Below are 25,625 nucleotides of genomic sequence, written 5' to 3'. Positions count from 1 at the left end.
CGGCAATTGTTATGGGACAAGATAAGCTCCGGAGTGTGCAAGCTTTATTTAAGGGTGTTGTTCAGGACTGGACTCGACACACGTCCGGCCTCTTCGAGGAGCGAAGTTCTACTGACGGTGCCTACCTCTACCACGTGACCGGTTTCTCACACTGCACCTAGATTGGTCACATACACTTTTTCCTCCAACTTTGACACTTGTAATGCTAGCGCTTAAAAAAATAAAAATATATATACGCAGATCTCGGGCACTATGGAAATCGGAGAAACAGACAGAGAGCGAGAGAGATAGCTAGGAGAGGGGAGGCAGGGAGGTCAACCAGACGAGCATGCGTTTTGCCACACCCTACACAGAGACAGTCTGTCTGTTGAGTCACCTCAGGTTATCGGTAAGCAGTACTGGTACAAATAGAATCGTACTAACGGCAGTATTCCGAGTTGGTTCTGCATTTGACGTGCTTAAAGACAGGTAGACCCTGGTGTTTCTTGCTTTCGCCTTGCGGCTCCTCACATGCTGAAAGTCCGCATCGGAGAAGTCCTCACTGCTGAGCGAGTAGACACTGGTATCATCGCGGTCGGCGTCGTTCTGGAGGCCGGTCCGTCTCCCATACGCAGCCACCACTGAAGTCACCATTCCCAGCAAAGTCACGTGGACGTTACTTTGCATCCGCGCCACAACTCAAGGCCAAACCCCGAGATATACACAGAAATCGGGCGAAAACAGCTGAGCTAGAAACGCGCTGCCCCTTCGCAGTGACGAATGCGACCCTCAGCCGCCGTGGTGGACCTTGCAGAGAAAGCTGAACCTTTGTTCGCCATTAAGGCGTGTTTGAATCGCAAGACCCGGCGTGCTTGACCTCGTAGAAGTGGGCTCCACTGCAGCGCCGCAGTGTATGGCAAGAAACGCACTCGCCGAATATCGGCGGCGAACGCGTCCCGTAAATTTTTTGCAATATCGAACGACTCGATCTCCGTCCCCCTTCTTAGTCGTCGGAATTCCGGTCGTGAAACGTCAGAGGGTCGGCGAAGCGGCCAAAGTGGCCACGACGTAGCACAGCGTCGTTTGGAGGGCGCTTAGTCTACACGCGCTAAACTTAGATTTGGGAGTGTTAGCTAGCGCCACTCGTGGTCATAATGGCAGATGAAGTACTGTCATTGGCCGCGGGAGGCCTAGAGAGGGAGAGAAGTTTAATGATACGTAATGCAGAGAGGTCGGCCTGAGGTACATTCCTCTAGCCAGCTACTCGGCGTTGGGGGAAGGGGAAGAGGGAAAGAAAGAGGGAAGTGGGAGGCCAACTCGCACGCGTATTCCAGCTAGCTGCTCAACGTCGTTATCTGCGAGAGTGCATACCGGAGAACGGAAACGATACGGTGCGTTCGTGCGAATCGCACGAACCGCCACAATCGTTTAAACTATTAGCCGCTAAAACGGGAAGAAATACTACGAATGTAACGGTTGTCCTAATGTTTTAATTATTAACCGTTGCGTCGGTGTCGTGTTAGCGAACATTCGCCGTTCGCCATTAGTGCCTCTGTTAAGTCGCAGTGCACATGTGATTGGTCGTCGTTAATAAGTAATCGGGCTGTAATCTCCGGTTTTCGCTGTGATTTCAAGAGCTTAATTTAAAACAATATGCAGATATGGGTCTTCTAACGAATGCTTCACCGCTTGCGTTCTTCGAACCTGGGGGATCAAAACTTTTCTGGGGTCTGCCGCTACGGCGTGTCTCGTAATCAGATTGCGATTTTGGGACATAAAAGCCGGAATTTCTTCTTGAATCAAAATATGGGTATAAGTTCGGCTAAATTGTTCTTCTACATACACCCCCCCCCCCCAATTAAAAAAAACAGAAAATAAGATCACAATAAAATCAATGAAAGCTGGGTAAGCTAGAAAAGACGAAAACTAAAGGCTAGTGACGACGCGCCGCCTTTAATTTCCCGCGTCAGCGCTCCGCGACGTCATCGATTTTGACGACTTCGTCTCGCTCTTCGCTACTTTATCGTGTTTTGCGTTCCTTACACAATAGCACTGTCAATGCGAACTCTGCGCAGCGAGAGAAAGAGAGAGAGAGAGAGGAAAGGGGAAAGGCAGGGAGGTTAACCAGAGAAAAATATCCGGCTTGCTACCCTACGCTGGGGAGAGAGGGGAGGGGGAGGTAAAGTGGTAACAAAGTAGAGATAAGGAAAAGAAGGAGCATATACACACAATCACAATCGGTCACTGTCACCGAATACTGTCATCGCAAAGCAAAGTGACACTTGCAGCACTATCATCATCTATTCAGGCTACAGCCGCCTGTCCAATTCTGTCGCCCTCAAAAACCGCAACAGTGCCCTCGTCGCCCTCTGCTGCGATGGCTTGTGATGGCGGTAGCGTTACACTATCCCATGCGATGTAGGAATGCCGTTTGCCATGCACCTGGCACTAAACTCTGAACGCACCACCGAGCACTGGGAGCACCGGCCGGCCAGCACCCTCCCGGATGACCAGCGCAAGTTTGGGGACCGGGCGAGTTTGGGAACGTCTCAGCGCCAAGGCTTCTCGGACTAAGGGAAGCCTTCCCACCACAGAACCACAACGACCGTCTTCTCGATAGACGTTTATTCATTAGCATCATCGGTAAAGGTGGAACTATATATTTCATTCCAAAGGAGCCGAAGAGTGGAACTTGTCGCGTGTATTAGTTAAAACTGTTAATGCGACCGAACAATCCAGAGAAAATTCGTTTGAAATCCGTGACATCACATTCACTTACCGGCGCTGGTATTTCGTCAAAAAAGAAATAAAAAAGTGGAAGCTTTACCTTCATTATCTTATCTATTAATCAGCCTGTTTCCGTGAAATTGACGAACGCAGAGCTTTGAAAGACTGTTTTTACTTGACTTCGCTGACTGTGTTTTCTTCGTAGTCTATGAAATAATCGCTTCCTTGGAAAGAACGAGAAGAATGATTTAGGCACTTTAAGCTTGAGCCAGCTGCCTTATTAAATTTTAACGCTAGGATCAATTAGGCACACGAAATCTCAAGCGCCTTTTTGGTTACTGTCTCGTAGGAAAAAGTAAAAGAAAGTTATGCAGACAGGCACATTTATTTATGCAATTTTGCCGGTGCTGGCGGTGCTCTCGTGCAGCATTTCTTTTTTTTGTGTGTGTGTGTGTGATGCCAAGTGACAGTTAATGAGTGTTTCTGATATAATTTGTCGCCAAGAAAGAAAAGTCTATTTTTTCACGGCCCGCTTCAGCTTTTCGCGGTGAAAACTGACGACACGCGGGAGCACAGTAAAATGAAAATCTGATCTACTATCGGTGTTCTTAAACGCCGACTTTGTCTGCAGCACCGAGTGCCCGCAGCACTACTTCGGCCAGTTTCGTAGCAGTCGTGGCAAACGCATAATCTCCACGCTTTGACGGCGGCACCCCTCGATCAAGAATATTTCCACGTTCTCCGTAATTTCCGCGCCCCCTTCCTGTACCTAATTCAGTTGTCGTGTCAACGGGCCCGAAACTCCCGTCATTTCGTTCCCAACCTACCTTTTCTTTCCTTTTTCTTTCTTTCTTAGTTTTTTTTTTTATTTTTAACGAACGCCCGACTGTCTCATTACAGTGACGCCGTTGATCCTTGAACCAGCCCGGTTTTATGCGCCATGAAACTGCCCGGCAATTTGGCCCAGGCTGTGCCGAGACAACGTGCAACCCACGTCCATTCTTTCGCTCAAAACCCTTTGTTGTTTTACCGCGAGCCTACGCACGAGCCTACACACGACCCCCCCCCCCCCCCAGCCACTCCCTCTTCCTCTTTTAGTTTGTTTCCTTAACCGCGATCTCGGTCGTGGTCCATCCTTCACTAACTGCACCCACGGTGCTTCTCCACTCTGGCTTCGACAATTCCGTGCAGTACAGCGGAAGCTACGGGTTCCGAGTCAGCCGACCGGATTGTCAAAGCGAAAGAAAGGCTCCTCTATGGCCCCGCCTGTATTCACCCCACCGCGAGACCGCGACTGAACGGAAGCTTGTCGGAAAGATTAGCAGCGCACAATGGGCGCGCACCCCTCTCTTCTCAGAAGGCAATTTGATCGGGCTGGTTGGCAGGAATCCATGGCGTCAGGTGACAGTGACAAGAAGTTTAATAGAGTGTCCTGAGGAACTTGATTGAGGGGAACCGAAGACTCCCCAATCAAGTTGGTGGCTCCGCCCACGACGGGACAGGGAGGTGGTGACTCTCCGCGAGGTCGCGGGGCCTCTGGACGCCCTGTAGTTGGTTCGTGAAATCCGAGCTCTTCAGCAAGGCGTCCCACTTGGACTTGTTATGAAAGTCGGAGCCCGCGTTGTATGGGCACAGCCAGAGCATGTGGTCGAAAGAGCAGCATGCGTGACCGCATTTGGAGCATGACTGCGGGAAGTTGGGGTCTATCCAACTAAGCGGTCTGGGGGTGAGGTAGGACCTGGTCTGTAAGAGCCTGAAAGTAATGGCCTGAGCCCTGTTCAGCTTCGGGCTGGGGGGAGGGAATTTTCTTCCTGCTGTGTCAGTAATGCGACGTAACTTCGTGAAAGGTGGTAAGAGGATCTTTGAAGGGGCAACTCTGTGGGAGAACCGGACCGTTAGCTCGGGTGTCAGGTAGCATGAACTTAACGGGGACACACGCACAACGAAACACGAAGCAGAAGCGCTATTTAAGAGAACGTTAACGCATAAAGCGCTTACATAGGAATATTAGGAAGGAAATAAAGAAATCCGCTGACAAACGTTATAACGCCACTTGTCATGCGAAAGGCGCCATTCATGCAAAACTCTTCAGCCCACCCACTATTCTTTCCTCGTGTGGGAAATACATGGTTCACTCGCACAGACTAAATCATTACGCTGCATTTCCGTGGCCTCTCTACAATGAAGCGATAAGATTGCTCCGGGTTACGATTAACTCTACAGGAGTTATCAAAATATATGGTGTGTACCCGCACTCAATCGAGTATACACCCCAGGGCGGTCACAGCGCAAATTACTTCGATTAATATTTCCGTGGCGAAAGTAGTTATGCCTGTCAATTATATCCGCTCTTCTGCGTATATTTTCAGCGGCTTAGTGTGTTAACGACGTTTAAACATCGGCCAAAATAGCATTTGTGCCAAATTCAGGCTTTTATTTCAGAGCCTCTGCGCAGCACATAAGAAGAAGAAGAAACTTTATTATATAGTCCGGCAGTTTTGCTGTGGTGGCCTCAGGTGGTGGCTCGAAGTCCTTGGACTCGGGCGGCATCTCCGACTTGCCGGACGGCCCAGAGCTAGCCTGCCAGCTCTGAACAAAAATGAAATTTTAAAAGATTATGGCACTTTAGGAAAGCTTTGTCAAAATAATTCCAGGTTTTCTTCCGTGACCATTCCGTGTGAAACATTTCCCCAGGACATTAAAACTTGTGCATACTTCTCTCCTTGTTAAGGGTTAAAGAATATAGACGAATTTTGTGAAACTGTTTTCCAATGTAATGAAAATTTTCAGAAAGCGCAAAAAAACGCAAATTTTGGAAGAAAGTGCGAGACGGTAAAATTTTCTGGCAGGTTTTGTTTTGCACGGGGTCCTCCACCGTATCATGAAATTCAAATGGCCCTCACGTGCCGAGAAAGTTTCTTCCGCTCGAAATATACTGAAAACGTACTGTGCAACTAGTACTTACTTACTTGGAATTTTTCTGTAATACTTTCAGAGAAATTGATATTGGTCGAGCGCCATGGTTGGGACTGTCGGCGTGGAACGGCCCTGAAATGAATGATCGAAGTTTCCACTAGCATATCGACAAAAAAATGTGCACAAGAGAGAGAGAGAGAGAGCAAGCAAATGATAAATGAAAGGCAGGGAGGTTAAGCAGGACTGAGTTCTTGACGAAGTATCGAATGAAGTGATTTGCCAACGCTCGTTCGTTAACACATACCGGGAATCAGGAACACCAAACCGCGCTTACCGAACGTAGGGTCACGTGTTGAGCCGAAGAGAGAGAGAAAGAGAAAGTAAGGGTAGGAAAGGCAGGGAGGTCAACCAGAACAGCATCCGGTTTGCTACCCTACACTGGGGGTGGGGGAAAGGGGAATAGAAAGAGGGAGAAAGGGAGAGAGTAAGCACTGAGTACGTGTGGGAGGGACACCGTACACAATGACACTATATAAGCGGTCTCTTTTAAGCCCGTGCACTTCAAGTACCCCACTAGTGCACGAATCGCTTTTCGAGCCAGTGACGGGTGTGGCCCCGGTACGAGTATCTTTGACTCGGTGAACGGTCTCGAGTCCAGTCTGCGTAACGTTGCCCGCAGAGAGAGGCGTTGGACATCGTAGCGAGGGCAGGTACACAATTGATTGGGCCGAAGTTCTTCAAAGAGGAAAGGCGAAGGGGATGGCTTCAGGGAGTGTTGATTGGCTTGTGAATGCTGGCTGCGTGACGTAGTGCTCCATCCCGTTTCATTTCGTCATGCCGCCGTTTCGGGCGTTGTTGTCGTCGAGCAGTCGATGACGTACCACGTAGCTGTGATTGTGACGTCGATGTCGCGTCATAATCACTTTGCGTAGAAGGTCAAGGCTGCGAAAAGAGTCTGCATTCATCTACACTTTTTCTCCCCCCCCCCCTCATTCCCCTAACTGCTGTATGTTCTACAGCTACAGATTTGACCGGCCAGAACTGTCAGAGGGAACTTTGCGAATTGGAAGGGGTGAATGCAATGAAGAGCTGTTAAAAGTGCACAAGATGCAAATATCCCTACGAAGAGCTGTATTTAATACAAGGACGAAAGTCAGGCCTACCTATTCGTGCCCTTCCTTAAACGTTGGCCAAGCTGTTATGTCCAGATTTGGTTTTCCTTATTGTCATTGAGAGGTATGGGTGCTTCTCGGGCGTTTGCAAAAACATCGTCCGAGACATACGTGGACGATATTGTCTGTTCATCCGAGGGGAGGCAAAAAAAATCTTGATGCTCATTTTGGAGAAAGTTGTTTTTTCCTTTTGTAGATGTAATGCCTTGTGAATGTAAAGCTCTATCCGTGCTTGTTAATTTGACTGATTTACTGCTATATGGAACACGTTATATGGAGTGCGTAAGCTATGGTTACATTGTATTGGGTTTACTGTGTCTAGCACCTTCGTCGTTCCTTGAATGTGAGCATATTAATTTATTCAATCTAAGTAGTATTGTTTAACCGTACAGCTAATAAATTACCGCCCACTGCATCACCCCCCCGGCCCTCTCTCTCTCTCTCCGCTTTTTTTTTCTGTATTGCTCTATTTGGGTTTTTAGTGTGGTTAAAGTGAATAATGAAAATTATTGCGCTTACTTTAGAAAAAAAGTTACCTACTAACAACAATTTCTTTCTTTCTTAATGCAGCCGACGGGAAAGAGAAGTCGCTTTGTAGGCTTTGTGCGATGCTCAATTTCGGTACCGTTGTATCGATGGCGCTGTAGATCGTTGTAGATCGTAGTGCTGTAGATCGATGGTGCTGTAGACCATCGTCACTACTACTACAACGACAATGCGACAACAAATAGAAAAGTACACGTACACAGGTGCAAGCAGTACGAAGCTAAAGAAAGAAAAAAAATTATCCTCCCTGTCAGAAATCGAGGAGTGGAGCAGCAGCAAAAAGGGAACGACGCAGTGCAAAAAGACAGGACTCGATCTGGAAAATTACAGGGAAAAAAAAGAAAGACAAAAGAAGAACGACGGACGCATAAAAGCACTAATACCCATGAGCTCCATTCTCTGGCAGGGCAAAGGAAAATGGGAACCACGTGGAACGATTTCCCAAGGGGTTAGAAAAAAAAACGGACCTTCCCTTTCCACCACACGATCTCCTCACAAGCGCTCGGCGGGCCGCACGTGCTCTATGGACCGGTGGGTGTGGCCCCATCCTTGCCGAAACAACCGCTTCGCAGGTCCACTGCACCGGCCGTTAAACAAGCCCTCAAGCTCCCTCGCTCCCTGACTGTTGTACTTCGTCTCACTAATTCCGCGCAGTACAACGAAGGGTAAGGCCTTCGTCTCATACTTCAAGTCAATGCTACGAAGGGCCAGAGATGCTTCCCGCGCTGCTTGCCTTCGCGAACATTACACACACACACACACACACACACACACACACACACACACACACACACACACACACACACACACACACACACACACACACACACGCACGCACGCACGCACGCACGCACGCACGCACGCACACACACACACACACACACACACACACACAAACACACACACACAATCTTGCGACAGCTAGCATCAGTAATGCTCAGTTCATGCCATTGGGAACAGGAGACGTCGCCAAGTTTATGTTACAGTGTTTGCATGCTGTACGTCCAATGCTATTACATTACCAACAGTGGCATACTATCGATACTTTCGTTAGTGACGGACAATGGAAAAGTGCCTCTAGTTCAGATTCTGTCTTCCGGTTCGCAAACGCTACCCGTAGTTTTCGCTGCTGTGTACGGAATAGAGGCGTAGGCCTCTCCTTTCCCGTGCTCTCTACGACCTGTCGCCCGTCCGAGCGGCTGTCCTTTCCTTCTTGACGTCTTCCAGATATCCTCCTCGTTTATTTATTTAGCCTCTTGAGCAATACAGGGTCATACCTATGTTCTCGTACGTATTTAGCGTACGTATAACACTGCCGAATTTCACAGCGACGCTGTTAGTTTATCATTGGTTAGCGTCTCATCGTGGAGCGCACAATTAGCCGCATAGGGAACTAGCCATGGATGTGATTGATAATTGTCGAGGCTGTTCGACGCGGCGTCACTTTAATTCCGGCTGCAGAGTCGAAACTCGGCAGAACAGCGTGCTACCTTAGTGTTTTCTTTAGTGTTCTACTTTAGTCTTTAGATTTGTCATGTTGCTCTTCCTTTCCTCTTTCCTCCCCTCTTTCCTATCTTCCATTTATTTCTGTGTTGCTGTCACCTCCCTTCAGAAGAGTAGGCAGGCGTTGTGCCCCTTCCGGTGGCAGTTGCCGGCCTGCTCCTCGCTTTCCCTTTCCTGTTAACTGTGTATATGTGTATAGGTGTTCAAAACAAATAATAATAATAATAATAATAATAATTTTTCGTATACATATCCGTGGGCAAAAATGTGGGCCGATCCCGAAGGTAGTGCAAGGTGGTACAGATGCCCAGTTACCCAAGTTGGCGTCAAAGATGTCTATTGAATGACGGCGCATACACAGTGGCACACACCCAGCGGGCACAAGCCGAGGGGGTCCGAGTTGGCGTCAAAGGTGTTCAACATGAACAGCACCGCACACCGAGCGTTCCACACCCAGTGGCCCACGTTCGTCGGACGGTTGGTTTTCAGCCCGGCTTTCCTCAGCACAGGAGTCCGATGCTCTACCCATTTTGAACACGCCCCAGCGACCCAAGTCGGTGTGAAAGAGGCTGGTAAAGTTCGCGAAAAGATTCTAATAAATTTTGCATTATAATAAAGTGGCGGCTCTTCTCGACCTCACGATAAGGGCGTAGTTAAGGTTAGCCCCGTTGTGAATCCGTATTCCGGAAACGGGCTTAGGTCGTGGTTCTTCACTGTAACCACGGGTCCCTCGTAAACGCGCCGCAGATTTCAGACAACCGTCCGGTTTATGTGTGTTGCGACTTTAACTAGACAAAAATGAAAAAGTAGAACGACGTTAATACCTCTCGAGCGAGGACACCTCCACAGCGCTGTACGGGAGGGGGAGAGGGAGAGGTAGTAAGAGAAAAATATTGGGATGGGGGTGGGGGAGGAATTAGGGCCGACAACCGCTTTCAAGGTTACGGTTTCCCCTTTCTGTCCCGACCGATAACAGAATGCGCGTGCCCTGATTGGCCAGTGCGCCGTGACGACCGAGCCGAGTGGGGATACTAATTGCCCATCGTCAGCGAGGCAAGTAGCGAAAGCCCACCTCCTCCCTCCCGTGGTAGCACCTGGAACATTCTGACACTGTAATTGGCGATTACTGCGAGTATCTGTAGCGTTAAATGGGCAAGGTGCTTCGTGCGTATCCCTACAGCCTTGAAATCGCATAGCTGCTTGGCGTTGCGACATGCCGGTTAAGACGTAGTTTGGAACGGGACGTTTAAAGGGTCACTGAAGAGAAACGGCCAATTGGTTTAAACTGGCAATTTTTTTCTTTCAAAACTCTATATTTGGTCTTTTTTTTCGTTATTCGCTTAATAAGCAAAAAAATGAAAAGTTGTTTTTTTTTCTTCTTTTATTTTTCGTGGTGTTCCCGAATTCGGGATCGCTCATGGATGTTAGGATTGTTGCGCAGCGTTTTACGAAAAGTATAATCTGTTCGCGAAGATGCTTTAAAGGTCATAAAGGACGCGATGTCGCGAGAAAGCAAAAAAGTAAAAGAAAAAAAAAAGATTTAGAAAAGAAAGAAAGAAAATTCACCAGCCCTTCCACTATGTGAAGAAGGACGAGCAACGGGACTGGTGGGTTTTACCCCAATCGACGCATCTATATATATCTATATATCTATGTATGCATCTTCTTCTTCTTCTTCTTCTTCTTCTTCTTCTTCTTCTTATTATTATTATTATTATTATTATTATTATTATTATTATTATTATTATTATTATTATTATTATTATTATTATTATTATTATAAGGTTGCCTCGGCGACTGTGACGTAACCACAACACGCAACGCCCACTGGTGGTAGCAATGTGTATAGGACGCAGGTGGCCGTTGAACCCAGACTCGACGCGCTCGACGATACGCGTTGATCGGGGCGCGGTCCAAAGGAGTGCACGAACCAAATCACGTTTGTTTGTAATTTGCGATTGAGCGTACTTCCTAGTTAGTTAGCTGAACGAAACGCGGAAGGACTGTAGAGCTTTAATATAGCGGACAAACACCGGGGCTGTCCGTTTCCCTCCCGTAGACGCCCGTGTATTGACAGCAGATGGCAAATTCCACAATATTCGCAAGTTCAGTGTGAACTACGTAATTATGCAACGCAGATGAAACTAGACGTAATGTTAGAATCGTCTTAGTGGCTAATTGCGATGTAACTTGTCTCGGGATAGTTTTTTTGTAAAACACGAGTCACGTCGGTTCTCTGTAACCATACTCCATCGGCAGACGGCCATGTATTGACAGCAGACGAGAATGCTGTAACGTTTACGACTTCACCGTCCGGTAATTAAGACAAATGAATGAAACTCGGCGCAATGATAGAGTCATCTTAGGCCAATTTCAGTATGTTTTTTTTTTTTTTCAAACTACCTACATTACATTGAGAGCTACAGAGCAATCGCTAGAGACTGGAGACGAATATTTTTTTTCGTGTCGACGCGACGTGTAGACGGACGGAGATCGACTACCGCCGCGGGGTAGCTATATTCAGCTTCGCTGTAAGAAGAAATTGTGTTGGCAACCTGCGCCCGCCTTTCGTAGCAGCGCAATACACCATGTAATGGAGGGCTACTTTCTTCGAGCAAGTTTATTCAGTCGAGTTCATCAAGCAGTTTTTTTTTATTATTGAAATGAATATTAGGAGAGGTTGGCGCCTTTATGGTGGCACCGGCTACTCCTTGTCACTTGGCAAAGTAAACGAATTTGCGTAAAAAGGGAGAATAGTGACACGAAATATGGCACTCAGTAGAACACTGCAAGAATAAAAAAATATACAGTCCAACAGTACATGAGTCGCAAAGTTCTGTGCAATAGTTCAGTCCACGTACGCATATGTGAAGTAAGATATTTCGAACAGCCATAACACACAACACATGTAATGCACTGCAAGTACAGAACAAAATTATACATATTGCGTAACAGTTGCGATCACCACATAGACCAATTATGAATCACGAACAACGTTTATGTTACTCATTTGGCGCATTCGGATCATTTGATACCTAATATTTTCCTAAAATGTTGGTCTCCTCTAAAAACTTTTTCAGAGCAAGAAGCGCTTTTTTTTGAAGGCCCGCAGTTGGCCATGGGCCAAGTACCTTTTTTAGAGTAAATGGTCTTCTGTCTAATATCAGCAAATTTGCTTGCAGTACCTTTCTTTGTCGATCGTATTTTGTGCACTCGAGGAGAAGATGATGCACATCTTCGTCTGCATGGCCACAAGAGCACTGTGTATATTGTGTATTACGTGGTGTAAAACGTAGTGTAGGATTGGTGCTTTGAGTTTTATGCATTCTGCTTTTCTTTTATAGTTGTGCACCAAATCGGGTGTATTGTGCGCTTTTGAGGCACTGCAATGAACTATTAACTTCGATAGTGGTTGATGCCGGCTATTCCATATTTGCTGCTCTTTAAACTGAGTCGCGTGTGGCTGAAGCAGTCGCTGCCACAAAAGGAGTTCTCTGCACCACCTTTGTTCGAAGGGTGTAATGGTAATGATATTTGCGCAACCTTGGATTTAGTCCTCATCTCTGCGATCTAGTGACTGCATGCGCGTGACTATTATGACGTCGATGGCGTCGGCTGTTAGAAAAAAAAAATCAAACGAATAAACACTGAAGTTGCAACTGAAAAAAAGAAAAAGCGCCCACTTCAGAAAGAAGACCGTTCTACCGCGTTTCCTCTTAGTTTCGTCTTTGCGTCCCATGCGGAACGAAGTTGCTGCCCGCTGAAAGGTTCGGGCCAGCTTCTTCATTGGATCAGTTCGTCGCGAACAACCGTGTTTGCAAATCAGGCCCGACCGGAACCCGAGCTCGTTTGCCGCTTCTGTTTTGTTTTTGCTTTGTTTTTCTTGCTGCACTTTTTTTTTTCCGATCGTTCGCTATGCGTGCACCAGAAACGAAGTACCGGGTAGCTGCAACGGCGGGATCGTTCTCTTGCCGCCGGAAAACCTGCGGCGAAAGAAGATATCACTGCTCGGTGTTCCCTTTAAAGAAAAGAAACAGAAAAAAGGACACACTAGATACAAACAGGTTTCGGGTCAAAGGGATGTAGCGGTGCGGAGATTGTATTACGTAAAAGAAGGCAAGTCATTATCTTACCACTCTATAAGTTTTATTTTTGTTGTCATTCCCTGCGACTGAGTAGCGCGCTGCAAAATCCAGGACCCCGTCCCTCCACCTAACACTCTTCCTTGTCGTCTGCTTGGTTTTTCGCCGTCGTCTGCTTCACTTTTGGTGGCCCTTCCATTCATTCGTGTCGTCTTCTCCGGCGCTGCACGGCGCTTGTGTACACACTGACAACAGCTATTGTTGATCGTCCCGAATCATTTCCTTTCTTTCTTCTTGCTCTCTTCCTTCCTTCCTTCCTTCCTTTCTTGTTGAAGACCTCGTCTTCTTTTATACCTCGAGAAGATGAGTCTGCCAAGAAAGGTTACGGGGTACCAAAAGGTCCTAATAGCCTCACTTTAAATGACATGGCGATAAGAAGCAAACCTTACAATAGCCCCGAAGAATGTATTACTTTGCTCTCGTTGTCTGCTACTAAAATTCTTTTGTGGGATAAATGTTCGTTGACTGAACATAATCTGGCGTTACGTCGCAACGGTGTCATAGGATGTGTCATTCTGTGTTCAGTATTTCCTGTGTAAACCGAATTAGCACCATAGAGTAATATAGTAAACGTAAAGAGCGGGCAGCCGACTTTGGCTCTCAGCGCACCTAGCGGTATCGGCGAAACGCACCAGCTTCCAAGATGGTCGGCGCACCCCGCCCAATCTCAGAGGCCATGATTTCATCGTCGTTTCTTTTATTATTTCTTTCATTTTTTTTTGTCACCAATATCCTTGCACAAATTTCATGCAGGCGCTTGTGCCGCTGTTTATATGTTCCGACGGCGAGGGAAGAAAGGAGTTTCACTTTATGTTAGTTTTATTTAAATTCACATTCGTTATGTTTTAAGCTGTAACTTAGCGCAATAATCATGCAAACTGTTATTAGGAAGTAGAACTTTATCGTTTGTGATGTTGTATTTCTAATAACGCACACCAAAATAGTACCGTAAATAAATGTGCCATGTTCCTTCAATATCGATGAGCTCGCCGGGCAGCCAAGAACATGAACATAGAAGAGAACAATTTATTGCAGCAAGATTGTGAGAAAAGTGGCAGGCACATGAAAACGAGAAGAAACTGCGAAATGAAAGTGATGGAGCATACTCGAAAATTAATGGCGTAATGACAAGAAACTTTACAGAAGCTTAACGACACACACAAGACGAGTTGCAATTATACAAAGAATTTGAAAAAAATAACTACACAGACAAGCCAGCAATTAATTTACGGAAAATGGGATTGTTCTAGAAGGAATAAATATGACGCTTATTCTTATACTTCTATGAATTAGGGTGAATTAAAGTAGCAAAATTATGTGAATGGTTGCGCGCCAAAATAAAATGGCTACAAAAATAATTGGGGACGTGCCATCATCCTCATCTCGAATGCGCAATCCGGTGAGTCCCTCATTAAACAGCTGCAAGATATTGGCATCTCAGTCAATTAAATACTTCGACTGTCTTGGGGGTCTTTCCCTGTTGTCTTAGAATCCTTGCAATCTTCTTTTGGTACTTGGAAATTATCCCTTGAAAATGCATGATTTCCTTTGGCTGTAGAATGCATATTGAGGAAGGAACAGTGGAGATTCCTGTAGTACGTAGAATGACAGGAAGAAGGTAAGCAATACTGGAGGCTTCAAAGCTATTGAATGTAGATGCTAAGTTCCTTCCTGAAAGGCATATTTCCCTGACCTAACGTCAAGGAAGCACTGTTGTAAATGCTAAGAAACAAGACACTTTCTATGGTAAGGACTCGATGCACGATTAACACCTGAGAACACGTGTCTTCAGTCCAATGCGAAATAGCTAGCAACGCTCCAGCGCTCATAGCCAGCCTGCTAAAGAAGTCGAGAAGGCGCGCATTATTGTCATACTGGAAATACTGCACGCCTACCGCTTTTGAAGTAGCCACATTTCTTCTCCAAAACTGGTGCACAATACTTTTTCGGAAGCCGCTACGCGTAACGTTCTTGAATAAATCAACATAAAGCTCTCTGCGCCGAACTTGTAGTGAAGTCCTTTTTTTTTTTGTAAATCTACCTGCTCTCTCTCTCTTTCTCTCCCCCCCCCCAAATGCCATGCAATTGTCGACTTGCTCCAGTGAAGCTGTGAACGCGGCTTTTAGCGTAGCTGACCATCCAGCATATGTCTGGATATAAACTTAGTTGATTGATTGATTGATTGATTGATTGATTGATTGATTGATTGATTGATTGATTGATTGATTGATCACCCTTTCATTGAATTCGCGATGGTGCACTTGTAGCTGCTTGATAAGATCGCGTCAAATGTCGGCGCTTTGCGTTGCTTCGTTGTCCAATATGCGTTCTTTTTTTTTTAATCTGTTGCAGCCGGAAACGCTTGCTGACACCTTCTGCATCGCCGCGCCTGGATAGTCCGCACGTCTCCGACACTACGGCGAGCCGGCATCGTGGCGACATCTAACGGCATGTGTTGCTGATTCGCGTGGTGTTTGTGTCGACCATGATGTGTGTTCTGTTCTGGGTGTTCATCGTCGCCGCGACGTGTCCGGTCATCGAGGTCTCCTGTCAGCTCAGCGAAAACGAAGGTGAGTCCTTTCGGTCTGCTTTCTGATTTACTTATTTGTTTATTATTAACAGGAAAATGTATTGTGCTGCGCTCCACCGAGAATTCTCGCGTGTATGTGCGTGACTGAAATTACGTCACCCAAAGAGCACCCGTCGCTTTGTGAGCCTGCGACGCGTGGACGGCGCGGCCACGGTCCGAGAATCTCAGTCTCTTGAAAATGGCCTGTTATCTTATCGGTTTACCACCCTCTGAAGAACGTCGCGTTCGTTGTCATAGAGATCACAAAAACACAACACGTGCTCGATTGTCTCTTCACAGTTGCACTAGTCACAGATCGGTTCCTGCCATACCTGATTAACTCATGCAGAGTAGGTGACTACTTGTTACCGCCCCATTTCAGAGGGGATGCCAATAAACCATCGTCATCGTCGTCATCTGGGCTTTGTGCTCTCACGGTCTTGGGTAACGATGCCGTTTCGCCACATGGATTCTCTTCCGCGTCCGGCTAGCCTTGACGCCTGGTTGCCTCCGGAATGCAGTTTAAACGCGCGACAGCAATCTTTGCACGCCGCCTACTGATTCAATTGCAATGGCGCAAAGTTACAATGCTTCTGCTTTAAGCGTCGCAGCAAAGGCAGCGACGTGGACGGGCGAATATCGTGGAAAATGACGTCCCCCATGGGCCAGCTAGAGACACGCCAGCGGGAAGCCCAAGGCACGCCGCGCGTACTGGGCCCGCACTGCGAACTGTTGCTTCCCGAATTCGGGAAGCCGAGCACGTCGCCAGTTAACCGGACTGCGGAAGACACTTCCGCGCCGGTCCAACATTCTCAGTACCCGCCGTGGTTTCTCAGTGGCTATAGTGTTGTTGGGCTGCTGAGCACGAGGGCGCGGGATCGAATCCCGGCCATGGCAGCCGCATATAGATGGGGGGGGGGGGGGGGGGGTAAATGCCAAAACACCCCCGGCACTTAGATTGAGGTGCACGTCAAAGAAACCCGGGTGGTCGAAATTTCCGGAGTCCTCCGCTACGGCGTGCCTCGTAATCAGAAAGCGGTTTTGGCTCGTAAAACCCCATAATTTAATTTTACCATTCTCGGGCTACCGTAGGCGAAGCCGCGAGACAGCCACTGGACCCGCAAGTAGCGCGCCTTTCGGTGTAGCCGACGGCGAGTTAGCGAAGCGATTTTACGGACAAGCCCCTTCGGCGTCGCCTGTACGGTATTATTTTTTATTTATTTATTTATTTATTTTGCGAACGCCTCTGGTTTCTGGCACATCCACGTAGTGGTACGGTGCGTGTAATGCAGTGTCTCCGGGACAGTGCATTGTACGCAACGACAACTTTCGCTTGTGGACCCGAGTATGCCCTATCCATCTCCCGTCGCTCGATTTCTATACCGTCCAACAAAAGCTGCAACTTCTTCTGCGAAGCCACGTTTCACTTTCACGTTAAGCCCGGACCACACGTACGCTTGCGGACGCGCGCAAGCTCGCGTGCACGCGCCCACGCATGCGCAGATGGTGCGACATGGCTCGTACGCGTCGAAACGCGGCGTGAGCGCGGGGAACAGCTCCTCCCTGTTATCGCGCGCTTGGGTTGCCTCGCGTCTGCGCGCCTGGCTACGCACCTACGGCGCGGAACGTTCAACTCTCCGTGAAGCAGATTTATATCATGCAAGAAAGTGGTTCTTCTTTCCTTTATGCGCTGATCTAGCAGCTATAAAAATATAACAATTAAGTTTATAGATATCGAAGCCTTTTGAAACACTATCGATAACAAAGTACGAAGCGGCGCCTTCCGAGGCGTCCGTGAGTGTGCCCAGTGAGCGCGCGCTGTCGCGCGTCTGTGTGGATGCAAACCACCATTACTCGCGAGGCGCGGCAGGCGCTAGGCGCGCGAACGCGAGCTAGCGCGCGTCCGCAAGCGTACGTGTGGTCTCGGCTTTATGGTCGATTCCTGTGAAGGAAGAATCGACCCATTTTTATTTGTTTGTTTATTTTTTTTAATATACTTTCGGACACTCCGGGATGTTACAGAATTTCGCGGTTAATTTTCTGCGGCGGCGTTAAATTACACTTGCGGCGTGGACGGTGTCGCATCCCAGTCGAAAAACATCCAGAAACTCAACCTGCATCGGAGTGCCGAAGTGGCTGTACGATGGGGGCGTCGGCGAGAACGCGCAACCTGACGCGGAAGTCGGTGGTGAGCTATCACTAGTGGCACATTCGGCTGTTTCTTTCAGGTCGCCGCGCTCCAGCTCAGAACGTTCGCAGTCGCTCTCATCTCCGACCTGCGATCGCGACCGAGATTTGGCTCTGGCGATGTTCCGATCACGTGGATCACTGCAGCTTCAGCTGCTAAGTAAGAACAGCTGGGCTAGTTGGTTGGTTAGTTAGGTTAGGTTAGGTTACAGCTGGGCTAGTTAGGTTAGGACAGCTGCGATACTTAGGTTTGTTAGGCTAGTTGGCTAGTGACGTCAAGTTAGGTTAGGTTGCTGTTGCTGATGACAAAGCTACTGACGTCAAGCCAGCAGCTGAAGCTGCTGGCTTGACGTCAGCAGTGGAGGCATGCCTTTAACGCTTCCGTGCTGTGTATACGTTTGCAATGGAAGACGTGGCGACGTGTTTTATTTGGTGGCGTCAAGTTGCTCTAGCGAGCGGCGGCAGGTTCGGCTTCCTCGTGGTATTTTTTTTCTGACTCTGACGAAGAGCGGGCTCCGCATTGTTGCAATCCGATTCGAAGCGCGGCGATGGGCATTGGCCGAATGTACCATTGTAACAAAAGCTAGCAAACGCAGCCCTACCAGGACGCCGGAACCCGCTGTCAGAGGTCCGAGTCGGTGGAACCCGTACAGCATGCATGCAGGAACAAGCTTTGGAAATGAGCGGAATACAGAAGCATTGCGTTCGGATATAGCGAAATAACTGGAAAGGCTTCGAGTATTGCAAATTAATTGTTCAGGATGTAGTAAAGCGTTCGCAAAGTCTCTGGTGTGTTTCATACAGTAGCAAAGCAGACCCATGGGACTTACGTAGGACGTGACAGCTTCTATGTGCAGCGTCCTGCGACGGATGGGTTGCTCCGATTAGCACACATCTGCGAAGAGTATTGTTAACAATCATTTTAAGTCAGAAATCTGAACTCTATACACAGCTTTGCTATAGTGGATGTTCGAAAAAGGCTCGAATATAGCCAAGAAATTGCACCAGATATATCGATTTTGCTAAGTTTCGAGTAGATTTCCGGAACCTGCAAGACGGACCCGTAGGACCTCCTACGGTTGTGAAAGTCGTTTACACAACTTTGCTCTCTGTTATTCTTTAGTTGCTCGGTGTTGCATGCATCTACGAGGGATTTTTTACAACATCTACTTATTGCTGTCCAGCCTTTTTTTGTACTGTCATTGTTTATCTCTGTCTTCCAAGTATTCTATCTCTTTAATTACCAACCATTCCTGCTTTCTTTCCGTGACCCTTTTTTCCCACCGTCTTCCTAGTCGGCGCTTTTCTCTATCCTTTTGTTAATCTTTCTCTCTCAACCTCCCGGCTGGTCCCAATACAAATTGCATTTTCTCTCCCCCCTCTCATACGTTTCCCATTGCTGACGCTGTCCGTCGCCTCCGTGTAGTTGCCGCTCTGTGGCGCGGAGATTAGCGGAACGACGACAGACGCAGCAGAACGAAGCCAGCGCGCCTGTCCGCCATTGTCTAGACCCATTAATCTCCGCGGACGCAGCCTCCGCGGGAAGATGCAATGTGCCGTCGTTGTCTGGCAATGCTGACTTCGCTGTGTGTTGTGTTTGTTACTTTTAGCGTAGGGTGCTGCTGGGTTTCTTGTGTGTTTATCTTAATGTTAGTGTATGTACGAGAGACGCAGTGGTAGCAACGAAGCCTCCGTGGGAAGATGCAGTGTGCTCTGTCTGCGGTGCTGACTTCGCTGTGTGCTGTGCTTGTGTGTGTTACCTTTAGCGTGTGGAACTGCTAGGGTTTCTGTGTGTCTTTTTTTACGGTTAGCGTATGTACGAGAGAAGAGGGTATAGATTTACGAATATTTGCGTTAGGCTTCTTGAGGTACTTCGCGCACTTTCCGGCGTCGGTCTGTCTTCTATCTACCAATCTATACTCTTTCTAACTTGTTCAAAGGGCTATAACGTAGGGCCTGTTTCTGTTCGTTGTGTTATGCGACCGCATGACCATCTATCTATCTATCTATCTATCTATCTATCTATCTATCTATCTATCTATCTATCTATCTATCTATCTATCTATCTATCTATCTATCTATCTATCTATCTATCTATCTATCTATCTATCTATCTATCTATCTAACCATTTTCTCGCCTACCTGGATCACTGGGTAGTCCATGGTGGAATGGGCAGGGCATCAGGTTGATCTGTATAGAGAACAGGGTTCGAAACCAATCGTTGGACCAACTTGGGCCACTGGGTATGGGGCAATGCGTACGTACGTGCCGCTCTTCAGCAAACCTATTTCACGCTGACACGGGCCACTGTAAAGACGGGACTCGGTATGCACCGCTCTTCAACTGCCCTCTTTGACACCGATTTATTCCTATTCCCCATTATAGGCCTTCGCGCCATCCCTTAATAAATACATTTTGTCATCATCATGCACTGGGTACGTACCCGTCTGTCTGTGCTGGTCTTCAATGAACCTCTTTGATGTCAACTTGGGTCACTCGGTGTGCACCAGTTAGTGCGCGCTCGCTTCGCAGTGACAAAATAAAATCCTTTTAATTTCTCTGACGCTGGGCGAAGTCGAATCCCTGTCACATGGGTTCTTCGAGGACAGCAACTCGACGCTTTAGCAGGCTGCGCCACAATTGCACCGGGTGTGTGCAGCTTTTCAATGAACATCTTTCACGGCAGTGCTTTTTGCGAGCTGCGCCCTGGATGCAATGGGTATCTGCTCCTCTTCGCTGAACCTCTCGCCAACTTGGCTCGCTGTGTATGTGCCGCTGGGCGTGCGGCAAGCGAGGCAACGATTCTCAGCTCTCGCAGGCGCCGGCGCGCAACGCTTCTCGTGTCGGTCGCCGCGCGCTGACTTCTCGGCGGCGTCACCAGATGGCGCAGGGTGTCCAAAGAAAAAGCTTGAGAGAGGAGCCCGGCTGCTGCATGACGCGTTTCTCAATTATCGATTCGTTCACTCGCACGCACTGGCGCCCCCAAATATCCGCCCTGTGGTCTCTGATCCGCCCAGATCTCCCCAGCAGGCGGATCAGAGACCACAGACTCAAGCGCTGATACAGCCGTCCCCTGGTTCGAGCGCAGAAGATAACGCGGCTTCTGACCAGACATCGCTTTTGACTCGGCCTTCGGACATCTCGGTAGCAGACGACTCGACAGCAGTCGGCATTTTGTCGAGCTTGCCAAATTCGAGTGCAGCATTGTAAATTCCAAATACAGCGCAAAAAAAATAAATGCACATTCACATAAAGGAGAAGCAGAATATTTTGCTCTGTATTTGGAATTCGCAATGTTAAACCAACTAGCCCAGCAGACGGTCCTTCTGGAGTGCATCAGCGGGCCTTGATCCGTCACTGGCGACGTTGCGAAGAGGCGCGCGACGTTTGAACGCAGGACTTTGCTCGACGCGCCACTGCGGCCAGACGATGTTGAGTGTACGAGACCTCCTGTCGTGCTTTTTCCAAGTGCGACGAGGTAATCGTCGGCGAGGCATGCGAGCCGAGCGCGACACTGCATGTGCCGACACCCAGAGACACTGCTCGTGCTTAGGGCGGCCCTGACGACGACGACTCCCATTCCCAAGGCTTGTCGCTATGGATTTCCCTCACCAGCGAGCCCTCGCAACCAACCATTAATCTACGGCTGCGTGGCTGAGTGTAATGAAGGGAAGGACACGCTTAGGCTCGCGCGCATGGAATGCGGGGATGGGCAGGGAATAAGACGAAGAAGAAAACAGGCGTTCTGGCGGGCAGCTGTCTGCCTGCTTCTTGCTTATATATATATATATATATACACACGGTCAGTACAAAAGTAACCAAGGTAGGCGTGAGCTTCAGTCCGCCGATCACAAACTGGTCCTGGGTCCGGCCCGGTAGTGCAAACAGAGTCGCTTATTGCCAGCAAACGTGCGCGTTTGTTTTGTATCCGCCCCTCACCCCTGTCTGCCGACCCGACACGGGAGGTCATAATGACGCCGGTGGGAGTGTGCCCTTTCCCCCCCACCCCTTCCTCCGTGCGCCAGATCAACTCGTACGCTTCGGTGTTTTACTTCGCCCGTACAGATGGGCGCACGGTGACAGCGACGACGACGACGATGTCCACGTCGCGAAAGGCCCCGTGACCGGTGGGTTGGGCTGCGGGATTGTTTTGCCAACGGGTGGAGACCGCGGACCCTTATTCTGGCGAACTGTACCCGCGCTTGCGCTTGTCCTGCTCGATTTTCCATCCCCGCGGACCATCGCCGCACTCGCGCTGATTTCCCGTGACAGGGGGACTGGGCGTGCTCTGGGTCCGAGGCTCATCAGTCCCGCTGACGTCGCCTATTGCCTGGGCGTACAATGGTGCGTGTGCGTGCGTGCGTGCGTGCGTGCGTGCGTGCGTGCGTGCGTGCGTGCGTGCTTTCTTTTGTCGCGTTAATTGTGCGTTGCCTTTTCGCGTGCTGTTACCTCTGACAGCGGCCACAAACCTCGTCCATTTGCTTGCGTCTCCACGGTGATGTTTGTTCCCATTTGGGCTCCACGTTTCTGTGTCCTCGGATCAGTTTCTTGACGCTAGTAATATATATATACTGGGCGTTCAATATTAAGCTTTATGGTTTTCTTATATTTAGGCACTGGGAGGCATGCGAAGACCACCTGTGCAAATAAGTTATGTGGGCAGGGGGACACAAAGTAAGATTATAATTCTCGCTGTCAGCAGCCCTATTAACTGAAATTGAATAATTAACGTTTTGTTGACTGCAGTAAGTGGGTATGTTTGTATTGAAAAGTTAGAGGCAGTCGTGTTTCCACACATTATCAGTTGGAAGAGTTCTTGCAGCGTTTCTGTGCTCCGAGACATCCAACTCCAAATGTTGATTGTTCGCATGATTACGCATGCAAGAGAGTGAGGATCGGCGCAGAGCTCCTCCCTGGTGTGACGCGGCTGTTGCGTGCGGCGTTTAGTCTGACAACGGGGTGGAGGCACATGCAAAGATGACGACTGTTCCCCTTCCCATCTCGGCTGGCGAAATCGAGATATGACAGCAAGGTGTGCCGTGCAGGTGTTGCTCTTGATTTCAACAGAACTTGCATTACTTAGGAATCGGCAGTCACTTTATTTGCGTAGCCCAGGCAAGGACCATGCCCGCTCCTCCAGTCACCATTACGCACGCGCAATGCCCTCCGGCTTCTCCGCTCCTGCCATTAACTCGGCATGGCAGCCGCCGCCATCGTTACAGGCTGCGCGGTCGGGTTGCGTGTTGTTCGATTTCTTATTAACGCGACAGTGTTATTTTTATTTTATTTTTTTTTTATTTATCAATACTGCAATCCCCATTGGGGATTTTAGCAGGGTGGGAAACAATACATATGTAAGAATACTATAGTATAGGCAACGAAAACAATACAAGTCAGGTTAACGGAGCTTAAACATAGCAGTGGCACAGCAAAAAAACAAAGTGTTACTCAATACTTGAAACAAACGCCGAAAGGGATGATTTTAAAACTTGGTCATTGGTTAGATGATTCCATTCAACGATTGTTCGAGGAAAGAAGGAATACTTAAAACAATTATTACGTGTACTAAATGGGGTTATTGTTCGGCTATGTCGCTGTCTAGTAGCATAACCAGATGAAAAAGTAATTATTCCCGTGAGATCTGTCTTATAATGACCGTTAATAAGTTGAAAAAGAAATTTTAGTCGTGATACACGATTTCTTTGCATTAATGGTGGCAGGTTTGCTTTTGTTAAGAGGTATGTCACTGAAGTGCGTCCGAAGTTGTTGTAAATGAAACGAGCTGCTTTTCTTTGCACCATTTCTATCTTGTTAGCGCCAGTTTTAGTAAAAGGGTCCCAAATTACACATGCATAGTCTAGCATCGGTAAAACTACAGCTTTATATGCGAGTAGGCGTACAGTGGGAGTAGAAAGTTTCAAAGCCCTCCTTAAAAAATAAAGCTTGCGGTTAGCATTAGATACTACATATTCAAGGTGCTTAGCCCAAGTGAGGTCATTTGTGATCCAGAGCCCTAGATACTTATAATGTGTTACTTCGGAAATATTTATGTTAATAATACCGTATGGAAACGTTAGTTTATGTTTCTTATGTGAGATGGACATAAAAACTTTTCTCGAAATTAATTGACATTTGCCAGGCAGCGCACCAGTCGACAATTTGTCGAAAAGCATCATTCAGCAACTCCTGGTCAGTAACATTGTCTATCTCCGAGTACAATACACAGTCATCTGCATAAAGCTTAGCCATAACAGGAATACCATGCAGCGTATCATTAATGAACAAAAGGAACAAGAGAGGTCCAAGGACCGAGCCCTGCGGAACACCAGAGCCTACCGGAAGTCGTTCAGAAGCATGATTATTAAAAACAACAAATTGTTCTATGCTATCAAGGTATGCTGTAAGCCAATTAATTAGTCTGGAGTTTTTCAGTATCTTGCTCAATTTGTAAAGTAGTTTTTTTGTGAGAGACCCTGTCGAAAGCCTTTGAAAAGTCCATGAAAATAGCATCTATTTGTTTCCCATTGTTAATTGCTTTCGCAAAGTCGTGCACTGTTAAAACCAGTTGGGTAATTGTAGAGTAGCCTTTTCTGAATCCGTGTTGATGCTTTGTTAGTACATTATTGTTTTCCAAGAATTCTGAGATATGATTATGGATTATGTGTTCCAAAAGTTTACATACTGTAGATGTTAAAGAAATTGGACGGTAGTTTTGAATGCAGTGCTTTTTTCCTGTTTTATGTATTGGCTTCACTCTGGCTGTCCTCCAGTAACTCGGTACTTGTCCCTCGCACAATGACCTTGTGAACAGAACGTGCAAGTACTTTGATGTCCATTCTGCATACCGTTTTAAAAATGTGTTTGGAATGTTGTCCGGGCCAGAAGATTTTTTAGTGTTCAATTGTAAAAGCATGTTGAGTATACCTGGTTCGCTTATTTGAACATTGGGTATAGGCGGCACACACATTTCGAAAGGTGGTATTACATCATTATCATTTGTATAGACGGACTTAAAGTGTTTGTTAAACGCATTTGCTATTTCTTTGCTTCCGTGAACTGCCTTACCAGCAACATGAAATAAATCACATTCCTGGGAGGTCGGAGAAATAGAACGCCAAAATTTCTCTGGAGCCGTGGTTATGAAACTTGGTAGCGATTCACCATAGTAGCGTTGTTTATCGGCGTACACTTGACTTTTGAGCTGAGAAGAAATGTCGTCGATCTTTTTTTTTTACCGACTGCTCGTTTTCGATTTTAAATTGTTTCTTTACACGTTTCAGTTTCCTTTGGAGCCTCAATGTCTCGCGGGAGATCCAGGGATTATTGCGATTTTTCTTTTTAGTCGACAACGGGACAAAGCGATCAATGCACTCTAACTATTTTTTTAAACCTGCACCACAACGACACTACGTCTTCCATGCTACTTGAAAAGTCGTCGAAATTTAGCGAAAGTATATCGACAATTGATACATCATCGGCTCGAGAGAAATTTCGGTAAGATGAACATTCAGATTTTTTATCTAACACGGTGTCTTTAACGATGAGTAGTACAGCCTCGTGATCCGATATGCCAGGTACTATCTCGCAATTCGTTTTGGCACTAATGGATCCGCTGACAAAAAAAAAAGGTCAAGCATTGACTGAGAACTGCCTTGAATTCGTGTGTTTTGTTCCACAATTTGCAATAAGTCAAAAGAAAAAGCAATGTCCAGCATAGCTTCCCCTAGAGGGTCATGCTTTTTAAGTGAGAATGTTTGCCAGTCGACATCAGGCAAATTAAAATCCCCTGCTAATATAATACGATTACCGGGTTTTACATTCGCATACAAAAATTCCCTAAGCTCGTCAAATACGGCAGTGGTAGAATTAGGGGATCGGTATAT

The 25,625-nt window shown here is 47.5% G+C and overlaps 1 protein-coding gene across 2 annotated transcripts in view; it reads left to right on the top strand.

Annotated features, from left to right (window-relative positions):
- Positions 1 to 25,625, top strand: part of LOC135917978 (tyrosine-protein phosphatase Lar-like) — a 691,474-nt gene that overhangs the window by 489,539 nt on the left and 176,310 nt on the right. For both annotated transcript variants that reach the window (XM_065451631.1, XM_065451629.1), the window contains exon 6: positions 15,338 to 15,555. In XM_065451631.1, the coding sequence (XP_065307703.1) occupies positions 15,471 to 15,555 (85 nt within the window). In that variant the 5' untranslated portion in view covers positions 15,338 to 15,470. The remainder of the gene's footprint in view (positions 1 to 15,337; positions 15,556 to 25,625) is intronic.

Source organism: Dermacentor albipictus, chromosome 9, assembly GCF_038994185.2.
Source record: "Dermacentor albipictus isolate Rhodes 1998 colony chromosome 9, USDA_Dalb.pri_finalv2, whole genome shotgun sequence".
In the NCBI taxonomy this organism is placed as follows: domain Eukaryota; kingdom Metazoa; phylum Arthropoda; class Arachnida; order Ixodida; family Ixodidae; genus Dermacentor; species Dermacentor albipictus.
This window is presented reverse-complemented; position numbering and strand designations above follow the sequence as displayed.